The 26,636-nt window shown below is 39.0% G+C and overlaps 1 protein-coding gene across 3 annotated transcripts in view; it reads left to right on the top strand.

Moving 5' to 3' along the window:
- Nucleotides 1-26,636, top strand: part of LOC128883015 (uncharacterized) — a 262,323-nt gene that overhangs the window by 218,146 nt on the left and 17,541 nt on the right. For all 3 annotated transcript variants that reach the window (XM_054134977.1, XM_054134985.1, XM_054134969.1), the window contains exon 6: nt 15,046-15,267. In XM_054134977.1, coding sequence (XP_053990952.1) covers nt 15,046-15,267 — 222 coding nt within the window. The remainder of the gene's footprint in view (nt 1-15,045; nt 15,268-26,636) is intronic.

Genomic DNA, 26,636 nt, shown 5'->3' with positions numbered 1-26,636 from the left:
TCCCGGACGAGCCCCCATATGTAGGAGTCTCAACGAAAAATAAGTTCGTGTGAAAGAGTTTTTAATGGTTTCGATCTTTCACACGAACTGTCATGTACCGCTGCACGGCACTCACATAAATGACATTTGATGTTTCAGAAAACGTTTCCCGTACATTTTTTCCTCTTACATTCGAATTGCGTTTAATCCCACAAAAATTTATCTTCTTTCAAAATAGTTTAAAATATCGTCACCAAAAAGTTATCTTTTTTTCCCATTTTTGGCCATTTTTGAGCCATTTTTGGCCATTTCTCCATGCCTTGAGAAAAAGCAATCTAGCTCGATCCATGGTGAAAAGTGTCCCTAAACCCACCTCTGACGGTCTCCAAGTTTTTGTAATGAACATTCCTACCCTTCCTTCAGGAAAGATAAATATCTGTCGAGTCTTATTATTTGATGTAACATACGTGATACGTGATTCAAGGTACATGTACACCATATAAATACTAATAACATATAGATTCCAATATTGAAATGTAATAAATAATGCGAGCCAAAAGGAAAGAAAGATTAATCAGTAATTTTTTCTAGAAAAATTACTATCAACGGTATATATATTGTCAATAATGCGGTTATTTGTAAATGCAACAATGATGTAAATAAAAATTAAATGAAACCACGATAATAAAAGCGAAACGATACGACAATAAAACATGAGCAACTCAATTAAATTACGCAAAAATTGCAGCAATTGGTTTCAAAATAAGAAATAAACACGTCACGTACATTCGAGACGAATATTTTATTGTTACCATAAATTTCATTTCTGGGCAAAAAATCGCCGCGATCCAATTGCAAAATTACAACGTTCATTCGTGGCGCGAATAACGAACATAAACACGCTCGCGGAATAGCCAAATTCGATTACGCAAATTTCATTTCCTTTTTTTGGTGCGTTTCCAACCCTCGCACTTGCTTTTAATCTGCGCGTTTAATTCGATTCTGCTTTTCGTTGAAAAATTGCAGGTTGTTTGCAACCGGTTGGTCGGCTGGCTCGATGGACATTATTTCCTATAACGGTAATTAAAAAATTTGTATTTAATTAAGAAATGTGTCGAGTGAAAAATTGCGTTGTAGAAAACAAAGGAATATTTAAAAATGGTATTCTCACGGATTAAAAATGAAATCCTTGTGTATTTAATGAAAAAAAATTCACTGGAATTTGTGTAGCATCGTTAACGAAGTTCGTAATTCCCGAGCGCACCTAATTAGGTGCCGCGTAAAACTTCGACGGCCGATCGTCGCGTCGCGCGTCGTCGAAAAGCTCGCAATCGGGTGCACTTTATTCCAAGATCCAACAGTAGAAGAAATACGAATTCGCCTCGATTAATCGATGCAACGCGAAGTCCGTGCAAATTTGTCGAAATTAGCGGCGCAGATGGCGCAATAGCTATAACTTGTTTGGCACTGAATTGAAATTATTCTGCTTAATAAGAATTCTTTTATTGGATAAACGTTCAATAATGGAAATTAATGTTCAGACTCAAGGAACTATTTTTTCTAATTCATGAATTCTATAGAGATTTATTTTACTTAAGAATTGACCTTGAAAATTAATTTTTGTAATTCCATAGTGAAAAGCCCTGTTTGCTATGTATGGGTGCTGTGACAGTCAACGTATTAAGGAAATAAATAATCGATACTGAATTGATTTAACATTCATAACCTTCATTGTCTTACGATGACTGTTTAGACAACTGTAGCATAAAAAATGTGAACAATAACAATTGCACAGATGTTTTACAATAAGTACGTATTAACAATAATGTAATTAATTAAACTGATTGACGTCACGGTACAAATCAGAACCGAATAAATATTTATTATGTTGATTGGATTTGAAGGACTGCATGAATGAACCCAAGCAAGACCTAATTAAGTAATAACGAATAAATGTACAACCGTTGCTATTGACTACACGCATAATTACAATTAACATATAGCAATATTAATGATTATTAAACATATCAGCACAGATCGACTATCCACCAAATAAATGTCTCGTAAAATGAGAAGCATAATTAATGTTCAAATGTATTTTATATTTACAGTATCTAACACAAGATAAATTATGATTTTTTAAACGAATTATTAGTGATGCATAGATCTGTATGTTATTAACTGAGAAAATAGTATTAAGTACTATAAAAGTAGAAATATGCAACATTTACTGAGAAACACTGATATAAATCTTCATTACTCGAATGCTCTACTATTGAGACACTCTACTATCCAAGGGTTTTATTACGTGAACACAGTATGTCCTCGTAGAGTATCCCTCTTTCTATTGAAGTATTCATTTATAAAGGAAGTAATATTCTTCGTTGTAAGAGCAACAGTATTGTGGCGTTTCGTCCTAGATTCGCTAGAGGACCCTTCGATAAGGCTTTTCCATTGGATCCGGCCTTAGAAGCACCTACAAACGGGTGCAGTCTTCTATATGCGGAGCCTCCAGATCAAACTCGGCAGCGAAAAGATCATAGTGAGAGGCATCTTGTGGATAAAGCGTATCTAAACATTAAAACAATATCTACGGTCTACTTTATTATTTCCATATTTTCATATTTTTCCTTGGCATAATATTAAATTTATAATTTTAATAATAATTTAATAGTAATTACTCTAAGTTACTGTGGATGTTTATACACTTATGGCAAATGGAAATATGGGAAAATCTACAAGAATATACGTATAACAATAATATGCTTGTTATACCATTTCGATAATAAGGCATGCTTTCTATTAAGTTTCAATTTCTTTTCTCTATCTGTGAAAATATAAATTTGCATAAATATCCGCAGTTTAGTAATTACAAATGATGCTATGGTTAGAGAACACGTGGAAAGGTCAACAGAAGTTACCATGCAGCCAAGAAGGTTCAACAGCATTCTAGACCCATGTTATGTTCAACCTGACTTCAATAGCAAAGTTATTACATTTGACGTGCACCGTTCGTCCCTTTTGGTTCGGCATCGCCGAGTCACTTGCCAAGTCACCGGGCACAAAAGAGGCGATGTCCACGTAACCGACTACCCGACAAGGTAAACTCGAAGGAGTGTGCAAACAACAATATTGCACGCAGTTATTGCGTGGTCGAAAAGAGGGGCTATTCGAAAGTTACGTCGGTGGAGGTAACCCTTGTCTATTTACGCCAACGGGTCAGTCTCGTCGTGAAAGCTGTGTCGTCGAAGAGATACATTTTACGGTTGTTTAAGCAGAAACTCGTGCACCGGTACGGTATTGCGTGGAAACCTTTGACAAAGAGAAGAATTGAACCTCGTATGGGCTCGTTCAGCGTTGGTAAAATTCTCTGTTCAATTCTGGCCACGCAGAGTTGATTTTCAACAATTTCTTATTCACCTCCTCCTCCTCCTCCTCCATCTCTTTCTCTTGTTCGTCTTTTAAATTGAAATTCCCTAAAATATTTAAGCACGCAATTTAAAAGACAATTAGTAAAAGGGACCACTCGTATTACGGATGCAAATTGGTCGAATAAAACGGGAGCGTAATTTTATTTCATCGTATTCTTCTCTTGTTACTGCATAGACCTCTACAACGAGAACGTGCACCCTATTTAGTTAAGTGTAATTATTTGGTCGAACTTCTCTTTGGGTTTCCCACATGTAAATGACAATGAACCGTATACTCGCGTAATAATCAAAGCATTAATAAATTTGCGACAATTGCAACGAACGTGGACGGAGTAAAATTAATCTGACAAACGAATAGGAAAATTACTGTACGCGTTATGCAGTTATTATAAATACATAGAAAATGAATTCGTACGAAAAATTGATTTATTATTATCGTCGTCACCGAGTAATTAAAACGTAAACGTAAACAAATCTGTACCAAATGGAACGAATGTGGATCGTTCGATATCAATTAGACAAACTATGGAAATTGTTCTCTCTTGCATGCGGTATGCAATTATAATATTACATAGAAACAGAATCTGCACGAAAATCTTAGCCATTATTATCGTCGTTGCGTTTAAAATGAATATGCAGATAGTCGGAGGGAAAAGCGAATTAAACATGTAAATTAGTCGAATAAAGTGGCCAACCGAATAAGGAACGATACGAGTACAATCTGTTCTAATGCATTTCTCGCGTGCAAATTCAAACAATGCGAATTTACATCGTCCTGGCTGCAGACTTATCGTTCGTGTACGGTTTAAGTAGTTACAGTCGATGTGTAGCCAGAGCCAGGCGGTTGTATTCGTTCGACTGAAACCTGCCTTACTAAATTACATTTCTGTTTTTCCATTGTTTCGTGTGCGTTCTGGCTACCCAGATATTTCTTTCAACTTCATGCAACGAGGTGAGGGCGATTACTTTGCTGAATGCGATTTGGTAAAAGCTTTTACAGAGACTGAACGCGAAAAATGATTCTCAGGGTAAATTACTTACATTTACTTTATACTAGGCTTCTCTACTGTTTTAACACTTGAATTATGAGATTTTTATTTAGTATCATTTATTTTATTTTAATGAGAGCACTGTATTATTTAATAATTACAGTAACATGTGTTTATTGGCAAGTTTCATGTGTTCAATTCGAAGTGCTAGATATTGACCACAATAAGACATTATTTAAAAAAAAAAAAATAATTCGATGTATCAATTTCAATCTTTTCATAAACATTTTTGTATCAGGTGACTAACAGTAGCAATCGTGTCAAGTAATGAATAATTTGATATACGTTTACTAATTTTAATAAAATAGTCAAATAGATGTTTGCTCGGTTAAGAACCATAAATATTATGTTTACGTATGTAAGTGTTGGGCGCAAGTAGACAATGTAATATGAGGCTAGGGATAAGAGCTCCAAGTTTACTTTGAAGCTTTTCCTTTGAAATGAATGATATTCCCCGTGAAACACCCGGTAGCCAGTCTGCGTTAGGAACTAATTTTCATACTTAATGAGGTGGATAATTACCGTTGAATATTTTAAAGCTGAGAGCTTGATTAATTCACCTCAATTATGACGGTTAATAATGCTGTTTACGTATACGGTCTGTTAAACAAAATTGTACAAATTTATTGACACAATTCGTAGAAAATCTGTACTGTGATTAAAACGCTGCTAGCTTAGTAGTATTCTTATGACGAGTAATTGCTTTAAGCTTTCTCGATCGAATAAACAAAGTCAAGCAGCCAGTCTAGCCGGATTTCCGCGACGCGTTTCAAGCGTAACGCTTTTTTCCTTTTTTATTCGCGCGTTCCACTTGACACCGTTCTTCGAACGGCTCGACGCTAAGGCGGGAGCGAAGAGTTTCTATTCCGCTCCGACGCACAAGTCTGGCGCCAAGCCAGATCTTAACCCTTGCACTCGGATGTCCGAGTGATGTCCCTTCTGAGAAGACACCATAAGTCCAGCTTGAAATTGGGATATCCCTTCAAGGGACATGATCACTTCCTTAGCGATTGAACGGTATGAATTAATGGGAGTGGAAATTTGTATAAATTGGATGCTTTCTTGGCGTAGTTTACGGAAGTGGTTCATAAAAACAAATTAGAGTATGGTGTAGGTGTCACATAAGAAGCACATCTCCATGATCCACACTTCCATTCACGGTGTAATTTAGAATCGTTTCAGTTTTATTTCAGCCACTCTCTCTCTAAGATATATAAACTGGAACTTGAACTCTTCCCTTAATCCTGGAATAGTTAATTGTTCAAAGACTAATATAAACCAAATAACATCGAAATAAATTACTTAAATCCAAACCTATCCTATTTAATATGACACAATTCAAAATTTTCTTAAAAAATGCCATTCATTTGGCAGACAACCCCAAAAGATGGCTCCCAACTGAATACACCCGAGAAACGGAGTCTCTTTCATAGGCAGCGCAACAGTCGTATTAACCAAGGCTCGTGATTTCTTCCTGTTTGGGACCAGCCGAAATTTTTCAGTGAAAAATTTCGCGACGCTTCCCTTCGACTCGCAACACAATATCGCATTGTTTCCTCACCCGCTAATGAGGCCGCTCGAATTGATTGCAACTCGAAGCTTAATTGCATCGTTGAAAACGATTCTCCCGCGACCGGTGCCCGGCGTCGAAATTCGACGAAGAATTTCGGAGGATTAATTGGAACGCGCCGGTATCCGTCATGCGAACGAAAATTATGGTTAATATCGCGCCGCGATAACGGCGCCCTAATTTCTTCGGTTCACTTTGTTGTCGACTTTCTGCGCCCGACGTCTATTAACTGTTGGCTATTTAAATTTCTTGGATAATTAGAAATTCTTGCCCCGGCGTGCCATTCGAATGAAACGAACGTTTTTCGAGCGTTCGTTGAATTTTAAGGGTGGAAATGAAAGGAGATGACGGCGCTACGAGAAAGAATTTCATTTCTGACGTCGACTTTTCGCGATGCGATTCGAGGAATCGAGGCGTTCAATTTTAGATTCTGTGAAGCCTCGTTGTACTCCTGGTGATGATATCTACAGCTGGTCGTTATCGAATTGGGACCACGTGCAAAAATTTCATTCTTCAAAGTAGAACGATATGTCATAAATGGGAATTATTATTAACTAAACCGCTACAAAGCAGTAATGCGCAAACTGTCGTAGATAAGAAATAATCTTAGAGGAAAAAGTTAGAAAATTTGAGGGGGCTCATATATTGCCCACTGAAATTTGGTATGCCAGTACTTTTTACAGGTTGTAAGGGTTCATTTCGAACACAGGGTGCTTTTGAAAACTCACGGCGTTCTAAATCAGAAACGCAGCCGAGATGGAAATCAGCCGATTTATGATATCCCTCTGTGATGCACGGTTATGAGTTCTCTGAGTTATTCATCACCAGAATGTGTAGCCGCGTGTAACGATTCTAAGTGCTTCCTGTTGATCGTATTTCACTCTTCTTGAACTATCCTTTTTCGTATTCTGCGCGATTAATCGATTCGTCACGTATACAAAAATTTGGATTAAACATTTCTAAATCTTTTATAATATATTTCTGGAGGATATTTTATCATATTTCATCAACATTAACTTCCCCTTTCAATTCTGAGAAAACATTTTGAAACAATTTTCTGTTTTGTCGGTAGCAAATAACGGATTGTTATTGGAAACATGTACAGTTGCGAGGTGAAATAGATAAGAAATAAAATGTATTTTTCTTCCCCATCAATCACTTTCAGCGCATTTTAAAGCGTGAGCTGTTCACTTTCATAGTTTCACGCTAAAATCGAATCGGGTCACCTAGGACCACTCGGTTAAATTACTTTCGATAGAAACGCGATTTTTCGTTCTTCGTTTTCCCTGAAGAATTGCATTCATTTCGTCTTCGGTATTAACGCGAATTCGCTTTCCCGGGCGTCGTCGATCGGTCTCCACCGACAAGAACTTTCCGGCGCGGCTTGTAATTAATAGCCGCGGTCGGTTTTAAAGTTCGAACCTCTCGCTCGGTTCTATATATGCCCCGAGCCGCCATTAATCAATTTCGTAGGACGACAAGTTTACCTTATTCCATCGCGCAACACTCCGCTTTATTTACTTTGCCTCGCCGTCGTCGCCCAGAAACTCTTGCCACCTTGTTGTTTTTCCACGTAAATCCCCCTCTCGAGCGTTAATTTATTTCTCCGCCAAGTTCCGTGATGGTTATTGAGTAACCTTTGCCTCTTTGTCTCCAGACATCCAAGAAGTTATCGTGCAAGATTCGTTTCCAGACAAACCGCAAACATGGAAATCGCTTTCCTTCGGTTTTCGGTTAATTTGATAAAAAAGATTATGAATTTAGAATTAGTTGTGACGTACCAATGAATTGTTACCCCTATCGTGATACTACTACTTTCATGCATACGTGGCGTATGCTAATTTGGAAATGCACGCGAAAAAACGTGTCGAAGTAAACTTTTAATAAATTAATATAATGATGTTAATATTTATTTTTGCGCGAAAGCATAAATTCTGGAACGTTTACCATACATTTTTCGTGTTTATACGCGCCATGAATGTATAAAATACGCAAGGCCGTTATTACAGGACTTGATGTGTATTTTTCGTTTTGTTTTATGGATGGTATACTGTTTGCACTTATATTCGATGTGGGTTCTGATGAAATAGGATGTAAATATAGATGAAAAGTTTAATTAACTACGACTCATGAAAATGAAATAAAAGGTTATTTCGTTGAAGTAGATAAGAATTTTATGGACACCACGTATTTTTGCCAATATTCTCATCCCCGACACAAAGGTTTCAGAGTGAGCAGGAACGGGTCATTGTTTCGCGGTCGATGCACGCCGCTGTAAAGCGATTTTGGATTTTACGCGATGAATGCGGCTGATCGAATGGCCGTCGAAAAAAATCCGACGGAAACGCCCGGGCGGAAGGTCCTGACCGACGTGTCGGATGTGTCCCCGTGGGATTTGTGGAAATTTTTGGTCGCGGTGCTCTGGCTCGTCGTTTTTCCGTGCCACCGCCGTTTCTACCTTTTTCTTTTAAACTCTTCCTTTCTATTCTTGAAGCCACGACAGCGATATCCTGAGATTTCTAATGCGTTAGAAGTCGCTTCAAAAGGGTCCTCGAGCTTAACAAAGGACCTCTTCTCGTCTCTTGAAATAATATTTTCCGCCATTTGTTCGACCCAAGAGAAGCTTTTGCGCGATCATTACTCTACATCAAGATCGGCTTGAGGTAGAATAATATTTATTTTAGATTACTGTTTTCATGGAAGAAATAGCAGCATCGGTATTCGAAATGAAAATAGTTCGAACACGTGATCGATGAGATATTAAATATTTATAAAAATATTCTTGGTCTATGTACTTCAAATTGAACAAAATTTAGTACATTAATGTCTGCGTTTTGCGTTGCAAATGAATCCAATTTGTAGAAAATCTGTAGACCATATTTTCACGTGCAAGTATGATGCGCAGTGCTCGCTCAACTTCCCCCTAATTTGCGCCGAGAAAATTAATTGGGGAAAGCATCGCGAATGCCCGTGATGTCTCTGCTAAACGCTGTACATGCTTCGTGATCTCCAATGACGATGAGAAACGGTCGGTATGCAGATTTGGCTATTCCAAATTGTTCTCCGCGTGGCCTGGTGACGTTTCGTGAAATTAGGAACGTATGCACGGCAACGGACGAAAGGACGCTTGGCCTGCATCGCCAATGGAACACGCTTGAGCGTTGCAACCCGTTGCAGCTCTCTTTCCACTTCGACGCCACGGAACGCCCTTTCCGAGTATTATTTCCAGCAAAATTATTTCATTCGCCGGCTCGAAATTAGTTTGAACGCGAACGTCCTCGATCGGACATTAACTGCAGATGGAACTTACGTTTCTTTCATTTTTCAAGCTTATTTCGAGGGATGATTTATATTTCCCAAAGAAACTCTAGTTTTGTGGACACAAAGTAACAAATTAAACAAGTACATCTGTACATCTCTAGTATTTCATTCGTTCCTTCCTTTAGTAGTTCATTCTAAATGCACACCGAAGCAAAGAAATAATTACACTTTCCAATTGATCAGGCTCAGAATCACGCACAGGAACTTGGAAAAAGTGATTGTAGAAAAAGAAAAGAAGGAGTGAGAGACGACTTTCGTCTGGGCGGTCCTTTAATCAGTGTTACATCGATAACGAGCTTAACGGACAGTAGCCTGGAGAAAGCTTTAGGAATATCGCCGGTCGAACGACCGACCAGGGAACGTTGGATCCTCCAGGTACCCTTCACGAACGAAAATTGACCTTCCATGAACGAAATTGACCCTTCGCGTATTACACGGATCTTATTAGCGCGCGGATGGCGACGTCGGAGCCAAGGGTTCCGCAAAATTTAGAGAACACCTTCGAACTGCCAGGGTCTGCGACGATATCTCTCGCTGATGGGACTTCGGGGAACAATAATTGCCTCGACTGGACCCGCCTCGTCTTCTCTTCGAGCCATTGGAGGCTGCTTTACCGCCACGCATCGCCAACCTCTCGATTCAGCGAAATGATACAACGATGGGGATCTGTATCAGAGATCGGTCGTTGTTGAATCGCCTTGCGATGTTGGACCTTCTCGATTGTTCCGATCGAATGAACTTTTTAACGTGGCTTTAATTGGCAATTGCAATTGGGAACTGTTTTTTTATTTTTTTCGGAAGGATTGAATGGTAACTGAAGGACGGTCTTGATGAATATAAACTAAAGGATTGTATAGTCTTTAAGGCAAAAACAGAAATTAATTTTATTTCACATGTAAGATAAATTAAAAAGAAACGAACGTTCTTGATAAACACGAACTAAAAGGTTGTATCGCCTTTGAGGCAAACAAAGAAACAAGCGTGAATATAACTTAATTTATTTATTTCTAATATTCTCCAAAATCAGAATTTTCATTCAAGACGCAATGGGACGAACTTATCTTACACTCGGTATGGAGAACGTTTACCAGAATAACAATTCCGTCCGTGTCTGATCTTTGTGGGAACATTACGGCAGACCTGTTGGTTCTAACACCTGCGGACCAGCGTACGTACGATTGCGATCTTTACCGGATGCATTCACGTTCAGTGTATCGGTGACGTTTAATGCCACTTGGTCGCAGGCTGCGAGCCCAGACGAGCTCGAAACCTGTTAATACCATGGTTTCAAGAGGTTTGGCGCCGCGCAGATCGAAGAGGCGAAAGCCACACGTGCTGGCTATAAATTCTACGTTCTCATAATTACCCTGGCCCCATGGTGGCCGTTCCCTGTATCCGAAATCCAGGCGAACAACGGGGCATCAGGTTAATACGATAGCCTGCGCGTTAAGCTAACGGCAAATGCGATACGCGTTGATAAGCTTCGTCATTCTCGCCGCCTTAGTCGGTTCAACGATTGTCGCGCTGCTTGAGATAATTTGCATTTCGCTGAACCAGAATGGATGCAATTGAATTTTACATGTAGCGTAATAACAGTGGTCGTATGCATTGTAAACAAATTCCCAACCGTTCGCGTTTACTTATTTCACTATGAGACATCTATTGTCTTTTTTGCATTCTCACAGATACAAGGACTGTGGGTCAATTTATTGTTCCAGATTTTGATATTCTATTTCAGTTGGAGTTCATTTCCTGCAGAATATTTGCAGCAGTCGAGGATAATACGTCCCACGTGTAATTTGTCTATCGGATTAATCAGAAATTGGTGTGTTTGTTTTGGAAATTAACTCGAATCTAAAATCACACGAAGCTGTTTTCCCCAGTCAATATCGGTGCTCGTATCGTCGAAAACAATCGCTACTATATTTTTCCATCCTACTTGCCGCGCAATATTCTCGCTAGCCGTTACAGGACAATCTCGATATCGCATTCAATTACGTGACGGGCGTAGCCCTTTCATTGCGCAGCGGATTAAAATGCACAATTACGATAACAACAATAGGGACACGATGAAATCACTTGCGCGAGCACATATGTGATAACTGAGTTTCGAGCTGGCTGCAACTGCTCCCATTGTAAGCAAATCACGTTTGTTTGTTGTCGTTTCGTACCTGGCCTACTGGCTTGTAAAAAACTTGCGTTGGCTAGTTCATAGGAAAATTTCGTTACGACAACACTTTTGATATTTGATATCGAATTACGAATAGTTGTTCGGTATTGAAGTTTTCCTTCATTTTTTGAATAAAATGGCACTACCTTTTGTATATTATATAGATTTATATTCAAGCACAAGATTTAATACCGTTTAAACAAGTGTATTATAATTTTGTTTTATGAAGAAACTATATGATAGCAGGATTATTTTGAGTTCAAGAAGAAATTTAGAAAGAAAAAAGTAGATTCAATACTTTCAGTCATTCAATGACTGCTGGCTGCTAGTGTGGTAGGAATGATCAGTTTTTGTATCGATATTTCTTTATTTGTTAATTGCAACAGTGACATTTGCGCCGAAATTTGTTTGTTTTGAATTCACAAATCTGAGGAAAACAGGCGAGTAAAGAGCACTTCAAATTCGAGTATAACTCTTAATTGGAATAGTACTATTCGAAAAACTGAAACGCGGAGGCTAATGAGACCCAATTTACTTTTCAAAGCTCCGGAAAACCCGAAGTGGGTTCTTCTGTAATCCGCACGGTTCGAAGCACTTTGCAAGCCTGTCTACGTTGCTAATTATCAAAGAAGTAGGTTTATTCAACTAACTTATACTTCAGGAGTGCGTCGCATTATGCTTGGCCAGTGCAATCAAAGCTTACTTGATTCAAAAAGAATATAATAATACTTTTATGATCGACAGCAACATGTATTCTATTTATTTTAATTTAAACGAAGTGGAGGGGTCCTCCACTTTTCTTGCGAGGGTGCAATATGTTTAAAACTTTGAAAAGAAAAAACACTTGTCTGTGTCGACAAGGTATTGCTTTAACTACTTGCAAGAGAATTTCTATATACATGTAAATTTTGTAATGGAGCCTCCATTGAACCTGTAGCTATTACATGGTCACTGATGCGTGCACGGGTGATCGGTAATGGAACTCATTGTCAGAACTATGCTAGTTGCATCTCATTTCCTTTGTCGTGTTTCCCTTCCCACATTATTCTCAGTACACAATTTTGACATGCCCACGAGGATTACAACTTCAGACATCTGGTTGATTTACGTACAGGTTCAAAGTACTTTAAGCCCGTTACGATGTTCGATATAATAATATTTGTGTTGAATTATATAAATAGAAGCAATAAGAAAACTTGTATAAAATAAATAGTTTCCATTATTAATATTAAATACTGATAATATTATTGGAATATTATTAAAATAAATGAAAGGAAATAGTTTATATCATTGTTTGGAAGTAGACTCCAATTTATTTCCTAATCTAAAATAATAATATTCGTGTTTGAGTTTACGCAAGATTTTAATATTTGCATAAAATGCATAAAATTGTCGTAAGGATTGATGGAAAACAAGAGAAGAACAGAGTTGCTCGCAGTTTTCATATGTAATCATTCTTTTATCATTTCTGGCTTTGAAGTACAGAAAGCCTGCATTGTAGAAATAAAAGCAAAAATGTAATACAAGTGAATTAAACCATTACACAATGTTCCTTTTGAGATTTTTGTGTTATTTTATTACGAAAACGTGTAACGTTTTTCGTACAAAATTTTGCAAATTTGTACTTCTACAGGTATGAAAACCATAGTATAAAATTGTTTCAAGCACAGCTTTCGGATTTAATATTTCATACGAGTTAACGGTCAACAATTTTTTTATGTAACGAAGTGGAATACATTGTAACCGTAAGGGAGGTTTCAACGAAAAATATATGTCACATGTTGAATTCCAAAAATAGATATTCCGTTGTACTTGAAACGGTTTCAACGAGGACGGAATTTTGTTTTACACATTCCCGAAACTCCTCGAGAAACGTTTCTTTAGTATTACAAACCACTTTACAAAACTCGAGAAGCACCTTGAACGACGCAAAAAAGTAAAGTGGAAACTAAACTCACAGGGTTCGCCAGCTATTGCGTTACTGTCACGAGAGGTATAGTAAACATTATTTTTATTCAATATCACGTCCACGGGAAACGTTACACGTTCGATCGAATGTGTATTTGCAATGTCGGTGTATCCACTCCCGACCTCACATTTTCTCTGTTCCATTATCCGTGGACGCTGGGTTATAATGTATCCGGTTCGGTTAGAGCGTCTCGTAGCTGTGCATCCGAGCCAGAACCTGCGTGTAACCCATTGTGCTATCTAGCACCGCAACATTGGTGTTAAATTGCAATTATTAATCGCAGTAAGTAAACTATACGAGGCTGCTACTTCCGTCGTGCGCTCAACCCCTCTTGGAAGCATGAAATCCGGCGGTTTCGTTGCCTCGTAACTCTCGGATCGTTGTCCTCGCAATTTTCCATCGATAACGCTGCGTCATAAATTTATTAAAAGCTCAGAGAATATCTAAAACACGTAACAGTTTAAGAACATGAATGTTTTTCAACCTTCGTGAACCAAATGCCCACTTTGTCAGATGGGTTTCTTAATTCGGACACTTTCACTTTTAAGAACTTAAAAGTGCATGTTAATTTTAAAAATGATGTATGTTAGGCATTAATAAAACATAAAATGATGCCCTGATTCTAAATTTTTCCAGAAAAGCTCGAGTATCTTTTCCCATTCCTTTTGCGCGAAGAAATTCAAATTTACATTTGAATGCAAGTCGTGGCACTGCCTTTACAAATTCTCTCTGTGCAGGATTGCGCCATCGAAATTCGCTTCTGATCTTGAATTTAGATTTTATTAGAACTTTTTTATCCACCGTATACAGGTTGACGATTCCTCTCGAAAAAATGTACTTTCCATAAATGCCTCTTAGAGAGAATTGCCGTACGAGTTACTTTATCTTCGGGTGCAGCATGATAAAATAATAGCACAATAAAAGCTTAAATGGCCTTCTAGACGGAGATAAAGTTTGTTCCCTTACATGTAGCACGAAATTTCGTTGATGCATCTCATGCTGGTTAAAAGTCTTTCTTTCATCCCTTAAATAAGCTTCGTGGAGTTTTAAATCATTGCCTAGTTGCAGTCTTATGGAATTTTTTAAAGTGAAATTAAATATTCCGTGAAAAAGTAGCCGATTCAAGCTGTAATTTCCTAAAAGCATTGAGCGTTGTTTACGAAAGATAGGGTCATAACATCCTGAAGAACGCGCTATTTTTAAGGGCGCGACACGTGTCCCGTGTACTTTAGTGGAGCTGTTCCTTTATGCCGGGTCACGAAAGCAAATCTCGTTTCCCGTATAAAATGTGTCGGTATTATCTCCGTGCATTTTTCTCAGCGTGTTTCTGCAGTTTGAAACGCCAATTTCGTTGACAGGCAGCGCAAACATGCCGTCCAACACGTGGTGAAAATTCAATGCTCTTCGAGGTTTGAATTTTTCGACAAAAACCCACCGAATTGTGGAAATTTTATAGAATCCGCGATCGCTGATCGAGTTTGGTTTAGGGGTACATTTAACACCCTTTTGGCTAAACTTTCAAATGTAGTTAATGATGAATCGTTCGTTTGTTTCAGTACCGCGGGCAGTGTTGAGAGAACAATTTGCAAGCGACGTAGAGCCAGACGAAATGAACCTGATGCACGAGTTCGAGGAGGGCTTCGACAGGGCGGATTTCAGGGCGGAATTCAGTCCAAGTCCAAACCTCGAAGGGCCTCAACCGCAACCAAGGGATAACGTTTCCCGAAATTTCCCAACGGCCAGCTCATCGCCGCCACGTGCCCGTACGAACAACGACGGTGAGTACTATACCTGAACGTCGTTACTTCCTCTTCTTTAACTTGTTGGCGGTGAACTGATCCCCACAGGGTGCCACTCGAGTTGCTTTCCGAGAGTTTTCTCGCTTTTTCCCTCCGTGCCGAGTCAATCCAACTCCGATACACGTCTCGTTCTATGATTTGATTCGTTTTTCCGCGTTGCACAGACTACAATCTAGTAGAATAAGATGAACTGCACCAACAAAATCGTCTTTGGTAGCAAAAGTACTCGGCAAGACTAAAAATTCATACTTGTGCGAATAACACTTTTCAGCAACGGATAAAGCGTCCTTTATTTTCTATCATTTCAATTCATCACTTTCACAGCAATTCACACAACTCGCGAGTTTTATTTCGCGTTAAAATTGCTTCACTCTGTTGCGATGCTTTATTTCAACTGATATAAATTTCTCAATTACCACCCATTTGCGTGGCCTGCTCGTGAAACTTCTCTCTAACAATGTTTCATTATGTTTCAATCCGAAGAACACGCAGGTAATTGCAGAACGAGAATTTTCTCGCGCGTCAAACAGGTTTTTTAATAATTCAGGTGTGAACGGTTGCCTTTAACAACTTTTACACATAGAAATACTTTTTTAAATGAATATATAGAATTCTTTGCTTATTTCCTACTTTCCTGCCTAGCACTGTACTTGGATAATAATTGTCTGCAACGTACAGAATTTCCTTTCCCTCCAGAATGTTCCGACAGTGTTTACCATCAGCGTCAATGCCTAGCATCGTAACGCGTAACATCAAATATTATTGCATCGTGTAACGCAATATTGTTGTTGAATTAATATTCAATTAAAGTGAATTGCACTGTGTAACATAGTAACGTTTAATCCGTATCACGATAACATCAGTCAGCTATGAAACATTATGCATGTCCGTTGAGAATTGGAACTCGAATCGAGTATCCCTATTGTTTCAATGCAATTCGAGTGGTATCCCTCTACTATAGACGTTTCTTTGTGTGTTGGAGCTTCGTTTAGACTTCTTAGATTTGCACATGCATGTTTACTATAGCTTTTCAGCTTTGCTTCAATCTAAATCTGCACTGACACATGACAACCGTACACAATCGTGCGTGGCATTAGGAGGTCAGAGTCGTTAGCAGCTGCCGCATACCGAACATTAATGCTCGAACGTAATTAAGGTTAATGCAACGCCGATATCATCGTTGTTTGTGACTTATATGCGCATATTGCGGGGAGATAGAAAGATCAGTCTCAGATTAAGGAGAATAGGGTGCCATGAATGAGGGGCATGGAGGCTGTGTCGAACAGTGTGTATTTACATCCTCTGCGTAATGGCTCACCCTTCCTCCCAAGGGATATGTATTTTTCAGAGGCTGTAAACTGAGCTGGAAGCGTGAAAGTACCTTCCAAAGTTACATTGCTGATGCCATCTTGAAAAGGATTGGAAACACAAAGGATTTTTTCAAAGAGACTCTTCGTGATTTGTGTTTGTAAATTCATCAGAATTAAAGAATAATAGTGATAGTAAAAGAATTATTTTTGCAGCCTTTGTTACCTACATTTCTGCCTATATGAGATTTTACGAGGATTTACGTAACGGTGCATATTAGTATCAATATGAATTATTTGTCACAGCTTTTTGAGTCGTGGATTTTAGTCATGCTCAAAGATTTAATTGTTACAATTGAAATAAACATTTGTAAGTTTTATAGATGAATACAGAGAAACGTATCATGAACACCTTATAAAAATTAAAATATTGACAAATTTCTTTTAAGGTATTTGTCTACTATGGGGAGAAGGATAGATCAGTCCTGAAAGTAGTCGTGATTCGTAGTGGGTCAGACACGCTGCCCCTCCGTGGCATTTAGCTAAAGAATCACACTGTATAATTCTTACGGTTGATCCCTTCCAGTCCACGACTAATGGCGTCTTCTAAGTCGTGGCTGGTAACGTCGGCGGTTCACCTGACGCTAATAGGAAATCGATATCGTCGTGTTTGTGAATCGAGACGCTCGTCGCGTTGCGGCCACGGGAAATACGAGTCCAAATTCAGTCGACGTCGTTGCCTGGGCGCGTGATACGGTTTCCGAAATCCGGTCAACGATCGCAAACGATGAACCGTCGCTACGTTCTAATAATTTCCTACCATTGTTTTATTGTTGTGCGCGGGACGAGTCGTAACAGCACAAAAGCCCCACGGTTCTTTGTGAAAATGAAAAAAAAAGAATAGACTGAACGAACGAAGCGAATATACCGCACGCGGAGCTTCGTTGTTTTTTTGAACGAAAAAAATTGATTTCGTTGGGGATCCATTCGGGGTATGTCCACTTCTTTTCAAGCTGGATTGAATTATTCTCAGTTTGTCTATGATCGCGGAACAGGTAACGCTAAATTTGTTGAAGTTGTGAAGTTACTTTGGAAATCTATTTTCGGATCAGGTGCAAACTTTTCAAGTAAAATGTATTTCCAACAAAGGTGCATGAATCAGTCAGGAAAATTTGTAGAAAGCAGTAGAACTCGAGAATATTGAAAAATATTAGTGCATCAGTTTCTAAATACCCTTCGAATTGTTGGTCTTGGTGATTTTTTTTTTATATCCTGCACATGACCACGAATATTCTATTCCCCGCAGAGATTTGCAATCTGGTACCATTGAAACTCCGCAGATGCTAGGGAACTATGTATGTATTTGGCAGACGCTGATCTGTATTGTCTGGGATGGTGTAGCGTTTACTACTTCAGAAACATGGAGCGTGTCATCGGTGTGCTGGTGTTACTAACAGTAGTGGTGGACGTTGGAGACTTGAAGCAGATATAGAGTTCACCGCCAGGTCTGACCGATACAGTACGTTACTACTGGCGCTGCAACCAATGCCAGAAAATTCGAGTAGAAACGGTAGATCGAGTTCGTGGCTCGACAACATTAATCATTTAAAGGAAATTTTACAATGGTCCGACTACGGACGAAACTTTTTAATTACCTGACGAATTACCTAATTCTTTTTTATCTTGAGCACCTTAAGAATAATATCGTTGTATTCGTACAAAAGTGAAGTCTGAATTAATAACAAAAACTCGTAAGCTTACTCTGAAATAGTCTACATTTTCTTGTCCATTCTAATACAATTAATACTCATCAAATATTCTAAAAGGTTACTTATCATCTTTAAAACACGCATGTTCCTCCAGATAAAGACACCTGTCGAATACTCCAAAAGCTTCCTTATCAACTCAAGAATTCCGTCCCGTCACCGATAAGGGCACAGATCCACGCATGTTACACGACTCACCTCCAACACCCCTTTAATTAATTGTTCTGTAAATTAACTCGACACGCTCGGAGCGCTTTCGTGTCGCGGATGATATTCATTTACCCAGGGATTCGTCGTATTTCGTTTCAAATATTGACTACGTCGCTCGCGTAATTAATTCAGCGACAATCGCTCGTCGACGCGCGGACAGTGACGATCCCTCAGGGTCTGATAACGCGTAAATACGCGAATGGGCGAGTCGTTGACAGATAAAAGTTTCCGGGCCGCGTAACTTCATAGTAATCAAACGGCGCGTCACCCGTGGAGAGGGGGAAACCTCGTTGTTCGCAACTCCGAAAGCGATTTCCGAGCTAATTTCCCGTCTGGTGATTCCTTTAAACGCCTCCTGCCTCGGCTCGTGTCGCGGCGAGTGAAAATTGAGGGAGAGCGTTGATTAAGAATGGCAAAGAAAAGAACTCGCAAAAAATTCAGCTTCGGGGAGGTGACTTCGAATTGACAGAACTTTATTAATAATTTAAACAGCTGCCACTTTTGTCGAATGAATCTGTTAATTGGGCTTGATCTCATTCCATCGACGGAAGGATATTTCGAGGAATTCTATTACTATGTAGTTTCGTTGGAGTATTGTGTTACCGAGACATTCGCTAGGTTAGAAGAGTTGGGTAGAAATATTTATTTGTATTTTGACCCTTAAATCAAATCCAAAATTTATATTTATAAGATGTAGATATTAATTCTGTGTTTTTGCATTGAATCAATTGCAACTCTAGTTTATCATAATATGCTATTCATATTTAATTCTCAAAAATTACCCCGATAGTGATCATCCAAAAATGAAAATTGCTTATAAATAATACGTTTTAAAACGCCAAATCACTACCGAATTACTTAAACCTTCGACTTATATTTCAAAGATTTCTTTTACGAGTCCAGATGCTCTAATTGAAATTCTTTTCGCTCGAACACTTCCAGTCGCGACTTCCGCGTTGCTTTGACCACTTATTTCCAGATGCCGCGCCGACTCGAAGATAAAAAGAAAATCGGGACGAAGCGATTCCTTTATCCGAGAGTTCTGTCTCTTTTATTGCGTTTAGCCACTTCTTCGCAACTCGATCTATTTCGTTTGAATACGTTAATGCGAAGAAGAGTATTCGGAATATCGTATTAAATAACTTCGTACTTGGAGCGTTTTGCATATTATCCTGGCAAACTATGTTTATTACGTTTACTTTGACGCCGCAGTCGCGAATCTTTTAAACCCATTATGCTACACTACAGTCTATGATAAATTATTTATAGTCTTTCCCGCGTGGGTGAAACACTGGACCGCAATTATTCCCAAAGACTCGATTTATACATATCTATTCTCAGAGATTGAAATATATTAAATACCTACATTTCAAATTATTTTATTTCTCGAGTGAAACCTTAAACGGAGAAATTATTTCGATATCATGTGACAGAATTAATTTTCTGTATACATCTTTAATCAATCTTGTTATTTAATATTGTTACATTCGAACTTTTAGAATATATGGAGTGTTTCGATACTTTCTCTGTCAGACTTACTTTTCTAAAAATGGTGCGATTCCTGTGGGCACTTTTAATTGATAATTCTCGTTCGGTAATTAACGAGAACATTTTCTTACTTTTTACTCCAGTGCCACAAAAGGAGGTTTTGCAGGAACGCGGAGGAGTAATGCCTGCGGCTACAAAATTACGTAATTGCGTCCTCAAGGTCTCGCATATTCATGTCTCCGCTACGCTTGGTAACTACATGTTAATTAACTTTGGCGGTAAAATAAAAGTTCTCCCCGTGAGACTGGCAGGTAAATGGTCAAACGAGTGACCGAAAAAGAAACCCGGAAGTTGCGCGCAACCGTTGAAATCCTTGAATTACATTTTTAATTTCAAGAGACATTTCCAAGCTGAAAATTGCATGAAAAATCAGAAATTTGATATCGCTCTGTGTACTTTGGTCAAGGTGTGTACACAGTGATAATTGAGTGTAAATATCCTGAATAATTTCCTTAATAGTAGAGTCTGTTTCTCGAGAAGAAAATGGAAATATGATGACAGTGTTGTGTAAAAGATTTCCTGTAAGGCTATAAATAAACGTGTACTGAAAAGAAAGGTATTATATAATAAAACAGAGGAAAATTTTCTTATTATTTTACTCCTTACAATTAGAAGAGACCAAGAAAGCAATTCTTTTAAGACTTTTAAAATATTGTTCTTCTTTTGCGACATCAGTTCAGAATATCGAACGCACATACCATTAATCTCACTGCAATTACAATCTCATTAATTCCTCGACATTTAGCAAACAATGCTACGCACTGAGAACTAAGGTATGTTTCCAGAAACTAAGCACGCAAACACAAACTGCACTATACTCACCTAGTGCTAGAAACACAAACAAGCCAAACGATGAGAAGAAAATATTTCCTCTCGCCAAGTTCGTGTTTCTCCTGTCAAGGTGACATAATGTTTCATTGGATTCTTTGTATGTCAACGAATTTTCGATATTGTTGAATTATTTTTGTGCTTTATCTTCAAGCATACATCTTTCGAATAGAAAAATAATGATTATGTAATATATCAATCGAGCTGAAGAAAAATTGGTGAAGCAGTGTTCTTCTTCGATTTCCCAGATAACCCTCATCCCTTAATCACGATGACAAAAGTGAGCCTGTAGTTTCGTGCGTTGCATTATACACGGCTGGGCGACTAACTCGTTAAAGTCACGCAACCGAAACCGGGAATAGCGCTTCGAAAGCTACCTCTAGGAAACTTGGAGAGCTTTCGTCCAAGGAGAAGGCTCGAAGGACTCGAGAAGCCTAGGTGTGTGCACCTACATAATTACGTGGATCTCTGATACGACGCGCCTCGAAGCTTCCACAGGCAGCGTCTATGTTGATTATCTTCGAGTAAATCGAGTAACTCGCGGACGTCTTTCTCGGTCTCCCTGTTTGTCGCCTATTTCCGTTACGAGCGTCTGCCGTCGTTTTAGCGATACGATCCAGTGGCAGCTTCCTCTGCCTGGGACGCTGTGGACCTCTTTAAAGGGATACGCTTTTATTTTGGATCGAAAAATGATTCCATTTTATGTTTCTGATGCTTGGCGTATTTAAAATCGATTTATGCATTCTTTAAAATAACGGGTTCTTAGTTCTCGATGTAATCAACCTTGACCGATTAAACTAATCAACTTCAGTCAACGAATTGGTCAAACAAATAAAAATTCCCCTCCCTAACAACCAAATAATAGTCCACGAATCTCAAACTAAAATTTTCGCGGTGTTTCCCGCGACAAACTTTCGGATCTGATTACGAATTGATTACAGTTATCCTCAATATCTATCAACAATGCCTATCAAGCAGCTGATACAGTGTTGGACGTATAATTTGCACTCAGTGCGTCTAATTAACTCGAAAATGCATCCTCCGATGTCTCTAAACGGTACGCTCAAAGCTCTCCTGACAAAAGCGGCGCATCAAAGCGACAGAATTTTAGTGCTCTGCTTAGTAATTAGAACAATCACAGGCAAACGGTATTACGTTTCATCGTCGAAATACTGGCCGTCTGTTTGTGCATCGACTAGGCCAAGCTATTCACGAATCTGTTGTAACGTTAGTTACTTGAACGTAATGTAATTATCTGTGGGTCGTGTTTGTTACGTTACGATAGATTCTCACTCTGTAGCGAGTACCTCGCCAAAATGTCGTTCGGATTACGTTGTTAGGCCGATGACTACAGACAAACGTTTGTCGAGAAACTGATTAACGTGCTGATTAATTATGGCACTCCATAGAATTTAAGTTCGCGAAAGTGATCGTATTTCGAGATACAAATTGAGCGAGTTTGGAAAAAGCGTTTGAATCGACTGGAATCTTATTTTGGATTTTTTACATGAGCCTTCTTAATTAATTGAGAGATTATGTTGAAAATTGTAGACATACATTTCCTGAGTTTGACTTTTGGGTTCGTTTGTGACTTCAGATTTAAATTCTACCCTCCGTTCTCGAGGGAAAACCCGAGAAAATTAACGTCAAAAGTTACGTTCAAAATTTCCATATTGGACATTGGAAAGGGAACTTCATGAAAAAGTGTTATACATCCTGCTGGGGAAAAAAGGTAAAAACCAGGGTGTTATTAGTTTGTCGAGCAAAATTACTTTTCACGAGTCGTGTCTCTCCTGCTCGCTTTTAATCGAATCAAACCTTCTCAAAATCCAATTTCCTCCAAGCGCTACCATTTAATGCCTCCCACGTCGGGAGTTCCTAAAATTCTACGTTCGACCTTGTTAAAATATGAAAGAGAACGTTCTGCAAGAGGGAATTACCGATGTACCTTCGGCTAGGAACACGTACGCGCCGCGATGCTTTTTTTTTTTATCGTCCTTCCCGTAGGGAACGCCGATCACGTGTCAGCGCGATAAAATGATCGAGAAACGATGCTACGCTTGATATCACTCGCATTTCTCTCTTCTGTAGGTCAGGATTAATATCAGAAGGGAACGAAGGGTCTAGGAGAAGAATTGAAACGAAAACAGGTCAGTTTAAAAAATAATTTGTCTTGTGCAACTTACCATACTTACGTGACGTATGGATTAAGGAGTTCGTTTGAAAATAAATACTAGTAATCAATCAGTGAACTCGAGTTGTTATTGCTAGGAATTCTCAAAATACATTCATTTTAATCAATTGTTAATGATAGTAGGTTTCGTAGATATGCATCAAACGTTTGTATGTTTCACACAGTTTGCTCTAGTTGAAGAAAAGATTAAGAAAATGCGATAGAAGGTACGCGTAAACAAAGTCAGAATATTCTCGAAGAATTGGCCATAAAAGAACAACGAACAGAAACGGGGACACAGAGGGAATAATTAAAAGAAAGGTGATTTATCAAGTAGATAGGAAGAAGAAAAAAGGGAAAGAATGTTCGAAACGAAAACAATGGCTGGAGAAACTCGAAAGACGATACGAACCCGAGAACTCGGTTCAAAAGAACAATACAAACGGATATTTGCATAAAGAAACGGGTAAATAGGTCGCTCGTGGAAGGAAAACGAAGACCGAACTAAAAGCTACTACTTTGAAATGTTGGTTGAAAATCAACTTTGAGACGGGTAGAAGCCGGCGATAAAAAGAAAATTGGGGAGAGGGGGGTAACGCACGAAAAGAGTAATGCACTCGAAGAAAGAAAGAAACGTTGGGAATGAAAACGGTGCGGTAACGAAGAAAGCAAACTAATTAAAAGAGAGATAAAACGAAAAGGAACAACAAGAACACTGGAAAAGAGGATTCCGTAAAAAAGGCTGGCGCAAACTAGCGTAAAAGTGAACCGAAAATCAAGCGAACGCCCGAATAAAACGAGCGCATTCGCGGTGTGCTTGAAAAACCTAGAACTATCTAACGTCGGAAAAACTGATACTGCCAGAGTGCGTGGAGAGATACTTTCCAAGAAAACCAGAATTCATTGAAAACCAGAAGTGTATCAATACTGAACCCATAAACGACAGTGACAGAAAATGATCTACTACCTAGCTTCATACATGACACTATATTGTCACTGTCGAGCTCGATAATCCTACAAGAAAGACGTGCTACTTAGATAACAGTGTTCAAGATTCAACCACCAAGAGTCAAGCCTGACGGTCAACATAATGAAGATGGAGGCCGCAAAGAAAGAAGGACAGAGCTCTCCTATGGGGTCTCGCAGAATTGGATATAACGTCCGAGGGATATTGCATTCGACGTCAGACGACGTCGACGCCCGGCGCCTGCGATGCGCTGGACAAAGCCGTCCCATAAAGTCGAGGAATTCTTTTGTCGTGGACGCAATTCAAAACGCGGATAATGAACAGGATCGTTGAAAACGCGGTTCTATCGCGATCGGTGTGCGTCTTGGACGGTACGCGATTCCGCGGCCAGCCTAGACCCAACGTTGCTCCCAAACTATTACGTGCCTAGCCAGAAATTAAGGAGGCGGGGGTGGATGGTGGCCGGTTTTAATTAGAAGCCTGAATTATCTGCGCGGCTGGTAACAGGACGCTTAGTCGCGAGAGGAAACGGTCGTTACAGCGTGCGGTCGAATGAACCATTCCCATGGCCGATTTTGAGGATTTTGCTTTAATGCACGAGGGCAAGGGAGAGGATGGGTTCACTGGCAAAGGAGGCCTTCCGCGATGGAAACTGTGGGGTGGTCTGGTGGGCGCCTCTAATTGCAGCGCATGCGGTCGGGGTATTTGTCGCGACCGTTAGCGTGGAGTTATAGGTAGTTATTACTCTTTTATTCTAGTTAACGTTGACTGGGAAACTGTAATTTGGGTTACAATGGGACAACCGTGATTTCTGATGTAGGGTATGATTGAGGGAGATTGAGACTAAAACTTCAAATTTAGGAAAAACATAAAAAGTGATCGAGAAATAATGTAATTATGCTTTTCACTATTGATTTATTTATTGCTGAATTTATTTTGCTTGAGAAATGAATAACCTAGCCTGACTGCATCATAGAGTTGAAACATTAAACTATATATATATATATTAAATATATTTTTCGAAGCAAATTATTACCCCTATCCTTACTTTCAAAATTTACCAAACACTTGACTATGACTAATCAATCGTTAACAATAAATAGAAGAAGTCTCTAATTGGAACTCACGATAATTGATTAATAAGGAGTTTCCTTTTCAAGAAACTAATACAATCGCGTCGTTACATTACCGCGGATTTTATCGCAGCAACCTTTTAATTAAAGATAATGGTCGACGATTCTGTAGCCCTCGGAAAGTCGATCCTATCTTTTCCATCGAACATCGTACCCGAACTTGGATCAGGGGTTCCTACCGTTCCATTTCTGGAGGAAGAAAATATTGGCCAAGTTTTCGACGAAAACGCCCCGTCTCTCGCGTAATCTCTCCCAGGCGATTAGATAAGCGGATTTAATAATCGATCCCTCTTTTCTGGCAGCCTTCGACAGAGCCGAACGAGGACCTACGTCAATGGGACCGTCGCGAAATTAAATTTTGACGATCGTTGCGAGGGAAGAATTCGCCGTCGTCGGCGTCGTTCCCCTCGACTCGATTCGGCCAATGATTAAAAATTGCAGCGAGGATCATTGATTGCGAACGTTCTTCCCATCTTAGATGCTATTGTTATTGGTAGTGGAGTAACTTGTTGGGGAGGGTAGGAGATTAATTTGTTGGTGATTTTGGAAATCCTGTCTAACAATGTGTGTATATTCCTATAATTTATTTAATTTCTTCAGTCACAGAATTCAACCATGAAAATTATGAATAAATATTCACAATTAAATTTTCCATGTATTTGCCAATTTTATTCAATCAAAATACCAAAAATTGTAGGTCTTTATGAGCTACATAAAGATGCCGAGTGTTAAAGGATCATCCTAATCAAAATTGATTGAATTCCACGAGACACGGAAGTACGCATTACGGCGTGGTTGACTGGGTGGAAATCAAACTAGATCGATGAAGAAGCAATTATCGAACAGCTGTCGCAGTGTCAATGTCTACCAAGTTGGCCGATGCAGTTGCGCAAACTTTCAAACCCTTCAGACCTCAATTCCTGCATCCCTCGCACCAGAACTCGTGATCGTCCATGAACTTTACGACATCGTCGTCTGGAAATACAGTCGAATTTCCACGAAGAATACCAACAAGCACCTGTGTTATACTTTCGTGTTCTATTTATTAGGTTTGTCAGATTTGCAGTATGCGGTTACATCGCGAACACTCGTCGATTTCACTGGTCACTCGTTAATTACTGCGAAAATGGAAATTCACGCGTAATCAACGTTAAATGCAGTTTATGTCCCTTTAATCTCATTTACGAAAATTGGGAACTGGCACTGGCAATTCGATGAAACGAAACGAAATTCGAGAAAAATCTTTGAAAGGGAGATGTACATAAAATCTGGAACACTTGTCAAAAAGTTTCTGTGATTTGTTGGAACATCGTTGTAAAACGAATCTAAATTACTCTGAAATCTTTGAAATTAATGTTAGATTCTCTGACCGCTTGGATGGAACTGAGTCTACAATTCAAATAATATCAATACATA

This window comes from Hylaeus volcanicus, chromosome 1, assembly GCF_026283585.1.
Source record: "Hylaeus volcanicus isolate JK05 chromosome 1, UHH_iyHylVolc1.0_haploid, whole genome shotgun sequence".
Classification (NCBI taxonomy): Eukaryota; Metazoa; Arthropoda; class Insecta; order Hymenoptera; family Colletidae; genus Hylaeus; species Hylaeus volcanicus.
Note: the sequence above shows the minus strand (reverse complement) of the source record. Positions and strands in the feature narration are given on the sequence as shown.